The following is a 5,737-nucleotide window of genomic DNA, read 5'->3' on the forward strand; positions in this document are numbered from 1 at the left end:
TTTTCTGCAGTGAGATGAACCATGTGGAACTGAACCTGAAGGTGGGGGACGGGGATGGGATGGGACCTGTGAATTTTTCCTGTGTTCTTGTTTTAAGAAGACTCATTCTTCAAAGAAAGAGATCATTGGTATTTGTTTTATGTTGTTGTTATTGTTGTTGTTGTTGTTGTTTGTTTGTTTGTTTTTGTTTGTTTGTGTTTTTGTTTGTTTGTTTGTTTTGAAGGATACATCTATTGCTGGGAGTTTCCTGTCTTTTCCCAGAGAATTGCTTTTCTGCCAGACATGAAGTAATCAATGTATTCATCTCCCCACTGTGGCTCACCTTCTTTCTGGACAGTTGTCTTCAGACATTTCCAATATATCACAAGTAGTCACCTCCTGGGGGAAATGGAGAGAAGAGTATCTGAAGGATGATGCACGAATAAGCTTCAAGATTCCTCTTCTCTCGTTGTGGTTGTCTCTGCTTCTGCTTGTTTTTCACCTTTTACTTCTTCTACATTTAGTTATTTCCCTGAAAGGAATCAGAGGCTTTCACAGAAGAGAAGCTTTTTTTTTTTTAACTAAGTTGTAGATGCAACAGGATGGTCCAAGCCAAGCTTTGTTGTTTCAACTACCTTCCCAAGCATGCTCCATCCCTTAGTGCTCCATTTCCGTAGATGTACCAGCCTCAAAGAAAGAAGGGATTGTTTGAAAATATTTGAAAGTGCTCAAGTAGTTTGGAGCCAAAGAGTCTGCTTTTACAGAGGACTTTGGCAACCAGAAACATACTTTTTTTTTTTGGAGATTTTGGCTCCTAAGTCCCTTTGTATTTTTTTCGTATTTACCTTCTGTCTCTCCTTTTCATGTTCTCATTCTGACTTCTGTGCATCTTTAGCATTATTTAAAGTTTCTCTCCATCTTTTCAGGCTTTTTAAGACTTGCATGCCTCTGAGAACTTAGGTGAGTTAGACACTCCAACTTAGCAGCTTCATAAAATGTCCCATAGGTATAAAAATAAAATTAAAAATTCTATTAAATATATAGCATAGTTAAATAGTGTTCTGGAGATCACTGTGTGCTGGTCCTCTTTGATTTGAGGCTTATGAGAAGATAAATGCTGTTTTAGAGTTAAAACAAATCTGTGTTTCTTTTTTGTTTTACTAAGTTATTAATCTTCTCAAGATTGAATTCATTATGAAAAGAGGTGCAATCTGGTAAATATTTGGAGCTACATTTTTGTGTCACTGGTTTCACTGCTTTCTGACAAGACAAAACCAGGATTGTCATAACCTTTCTTTTCTTTGGCTTTAGCTTCTTTCTCATTGTAGAGACAGAAGGCACAGTGTGGAGTCTCCACAGCCACAGTCTTGCTGAAGTTCTGGAAGTCTACTCTGTATTTCCCTTCTTTGGTCTTGGACACAATGGGAGCAAAGCGATAACCCCAGAGCACCTCTTCTGGGATGTAAGACGTCCTTACTTGACAGGTAGCACTGGTGGCTTCAACAGTGCCATCTAAAAACACCACCAATTCAAAATCTTGCTGCAGAATGGTTTCTGCTGCCGTGTGGAAGAATGGACTGTTCTTGTCTATGATATGATAAATAGTTAATGGGGAAATGAAGAAGAGATTCTCATTGCCGGCATCAACTATAAATTCTATGTTGACCTGGTCCAAAATGATTGTCTCACCTTCTGGGGTGATGGTGGTCTTCAGGAGTTTTCCATAGATGTGGCTCCCAATTAGCAGACTCTTCCTGAGGTTTGCTACCCTTATTAGCAGGCAGAGCTTCCCACCACGTTTGCTGATTACAGCATTCTTACTGAAGGTGATGGTCTTAGCCCGGTTTTTGGACCTTGATATCTTGGCCAAGATGGCACCACACATAAAGGAATTGATGATTACCCCCAGGATAGACTGGAAGATGAGCAGGAAAATGGCGGTGACACATTGTTCTGTGACACATCTGAAGCCATAGCCAATGGTTACCTGGGTCTCCAAGGAAAACAGGAAGGCTGAAGTCAGACCATTGATATTCTCAACACAGGGGGTGTGATTTATGGAAGGGTTGAATTCTGGAAGATCTTTGTGTATGTAGGCCACAACATACCAGAGGAGACCAAAAAGAAACCAGCTGCCTAAGAATGCTGAAATGAAGATAGTCATTTTGTATCTCCACCTCAGATCCAGAATAGTTGTCCATATATCAACCAAAAAGACAAACCTTGACTGCTCTACATTGCCAAACTCTATGTTGCACCTTCCATCTTTAGAAACAAGCCTTGCTCTTCGCCGGCTTCGCTCTGTGATGTGACTGGTAAAGCGTTTCCGGAGGTAGTTGAACATTCCCTCTGCTGATAGGACTCTGGAGAATAAGAAGTAATAAACATTATGGGTAATGCAGGTCTCATTTACCTGCGGGCAAGAAGTAAAGCCTGCCGAAGTCTCAAGACACTTGCTTAGGAAAAAGTTACATCATTTGCATATTTTCCCTTTGCTACTGGGGAAAAGTTCCAGTAAGTATATGAGGAAACTAACAGATTCTTGCCTAAGGAGCATTCCAGAAAAAAAAAAATAAAAATCATTTTGGCTTGCTCAGTAAACTCGCAAAACTTTGAATCAGTCAACTGTTAACATACTCCACTGCTCAGCTGAATAAGCAGAGGCATAGAGAAGCAGCTGACTTCATTGTGGACATGAATTGGGAGAGCAGGTGGGAAGTGGCTGAGTTTTGAGGTTTTTCTGCCTTCTAGAAGATGAAGTGGGGACTAAGAAGTACTTGTGTGCATACATCGGCATTAGGAGACCCTGAATGTGACACAGACAGTGAATTTAGGAAGAAATAATAGAGGGTGCAGAAGGTGTAATCAAGACAGGCAGATGCAGTTATTTTTAGCATATTTACAGACTGGGTTTGAGGGCATGAATTTCAAATTCTGGAAACACAAAAGCTGGGACTATTAGGTCAGAATAAAGTAAATAATTATATTCCAGCAACAGAAGTGTTGGATGTTTCCTCACCACAAAGGTAATGCTAAGACTAAAAGGGTCAGATTCTGAAATCCACCCTTAAAGGAAAATGTAGCTCTGTGTCCCTCTTAATTTTGTCCTTTGACTGACCATGTTAACAAGAGACCCAGACAATATGAGTCATTGATGGGGAAAATAATACAGATGTGTTCAGACTGGAATTTGGATCAGCCTACATTTGGGAAGTTCCCAGATTTGGAGTTATTCAGACATGCAGGCGTGGGGTGAGGTTGATCCACTGTAGAGTTAGCGATTGCTGTGTTCGGAGGCTGATCTAGGGTCAGATTTTGACCCATATCTTAGGAATGTTCTTAGAAGAAATAATTCATTTCAGAGCTGATCACCCTTCAAGCATAAAATGTGTTCCTTTGCCAGAGAAGATGTGTTAGATTAGCTAAGCCACCCTGGAAATGTACCCTGTATGCCTATTTATTTAGCCTTTTGTTAAACAAAATTCTTCTTGTGTAGCTGAATTTCACTATGTACAGTAATCACATTTCTTGGGGGCAAAATGCTTCAGCTTAAACAAAAATCAAATTAAAAACGTGAGGGGAAACTATTCTTCTTGGTGACTCACACAAAGGATGCCTTGAGTTTACTGCATCTCTAAGGGCATAAAGTCCCCAGCCATGCAGAGACTTGAACGTTTCAGGGACCTGCAACTACTGCTTGCTTCAGAATGAGGTGGCAATTAGTAGTGCATCTCAGATAAGGTGGTGCTGGGGACTTTGTAACTGTTTGCTATTGTTTTGTTGTTGTTTTGCTGCCATTTTACCCTTCCCAATAAAAGGTGGCATTGAACACTTACCAATAATTTTTGAGATGCAAGCTAAAGATGCTACATTACTAACCCTGTCCTACCCTGGCTTCCATTTTTGCTAGGTGCAAAATACTTGAACACAAACCGTAGTAAAACCGACTGCCCAATTTTCACTTGATTTCAGTGGGAAATATGTGCTTAAATACCTGCGGGAAGAGCTGCTGAGCTGCCTCAAGCCTTGATATCCTCTATCCAGAATGGGAGTAATCCATAGAAATATGCAGTTGATTACATATATTGACATGAGTTGTTTACTGTGAAATTTGTCTTATTTAGATTAAGCAATTTAAATGTTAGGTAATTGCCTACGCCAGTTGTACAGCTGACTCCTAATTGCCAGTAAAGGAAGAGTATGAACCCTCTGAGGAGCCACTTGTCTTGTCTCCACACTTACGAAGTAATAAGCTGTTCTTTGGCAAATCTTTCTTTCATTTACTCTGGAGGCATCTAGATTGACTTGGAGAAGCTGCCTATTGTTTTAGCTGGCTAAAACAAGTCTTTCCATTCGACGTTATGCTTATGGGGACCACAGATTACCTTTTGATACAGTAATCAGTAGCAAAGGGAAAATATCAGTAAGTAAAAATTAATTACATTTTGTAAAGCCAGAAGTAAATTCTGTGATTTGATGTCCTTGCTTGTATTTGTTTCTCTCCTATATAGCTACCTTTTTCTGCACTTACAGTGAAACCACCTTTCTCTGCTTATTAAACTTAGGATGACAAAAATGAAGGTCATTTGTAATGTAGCCTTTCACTGTTTAAAACTTTTGCTGTTAATTTATTGGTTGTGACTGTAGCTGACAAAGGTTAAACTTTAAGCAAGTACCTGAGGAAGGGGGAGAATGAGGTCAGTTTCTAAACAATCCTCAAGTTTTATTTTCTTGACGCACTATTAATGTGTTCATGTTAATGCATACTTTGGGGAGGGGGGGGGGGTGGGAAACACCATTAATGTGCAACACACCATTCCCAGAAACGTTCCAGTGTTTAACTCCCCTGTGTATGGAAATGTGCAGCTTCAGCTGTCATTGCTATTAATTTCATCCTTTTTGGCAGCAATGTGGACACTGTCAGTATCTGAACAGAGGCGGTGCAAAATGCCCAGATGCCACACCCTGTGCATCTTACGCTGCATGTGTGTGCTTTTGGCATAGGTCAGCTCCTAATCCTACTGAACAAGTGTGGAGGAGAGAAATCTGAGGGAAAAAATGGGTTTCTAATCTAGCCATCTTTCCATGTAGGGTTGTGACAAATCGTTACCACAATTCTGGTAGGTCTGATTCATCCCTCACTAGAAATCTTTCAAAATTTGACAAGGATCTGGACATACAAATCAACAGATAATAATCACAGAAGAGATGATGACAGCAAGCTAATCAGCATGGTCCAGACTGCAACCTTGAAAACATATCCCCAACTATACCATTCTTTTCCTGCCTCTTTAAATCTTACACTGTCCTCAGACTGTTCTACAAGCCCTGATTTAGCTATCCTCAAGCAGATCAAAGTCTGAAGAATTACACACTTCTTCAGGCAGGATGACAAAGGGATTGTCCCTTCATCAGATCTTTCTTGCTCCCCCACACAACTGAAGTGTGTTGATTCTCTTCAGCAAGACAAAAATTCCCCCCTGTATAAGCATGCTGCAAGTGTATCACAGACTGTCTAGAGGAGATTATATAAAGCACGTTATATAATATAGCACTTGGTCCTTTCAGTTAAAATCAGCAAAGGTAACCCAACTATGTCTTAGCTAATATTTACCAGAATATGTTTCCTGCTGGGCCCAAATAAACGTGGTATTGCAGTCTGTCTGCACGTGAAATGTCTTGCTGCAGGAGTCAGCAACATTGCTGCTGTCCCCCGGCATATTATGTTCATAGAAGGTGCACTGCACCGCTTCTATTA

At 40.3% G+C, this 5,737-nt stretch overlaps 1 protein-coding gene across 1 annotated transcript; it reads right to left on the reverse strand.

The window, feature by feature from the left end:
• Positions 1-1,207: 1,207 nt before the first annotated feature.
• Positions 1,208-4,671, reverse strand: KCNJ1 (potassium inwardly rectifying channel subfamily J member 1; the record flags this gene model as incomplete). Its single annotated transcript, XM_084495542.1, has 1 exon — positions 1,208-4,671. The coding sequence occupies exon 1, from the start codon at positions 2,321-2,323 to the stop codon at positions 1,208-1,210; it is 1,116 nt and encodes a 371-aa protein (XP_084351668.1). The 5' UTR covers positions 2,324-4,671.
• Positions 4,672-5,737: the final 1,066 nt, after the last annotated feature.

This window comes from Aythya ferina (assembly GCF_964211825.1).
Source record: "Aythya ferina genome assembly, chromosome: 22".
Taxonomy (NCBI): Eukaryota; Metazoa; Chordata; class Aves; order Anseriformes; family Anatidae; genus Aythya; species Aythya ferina.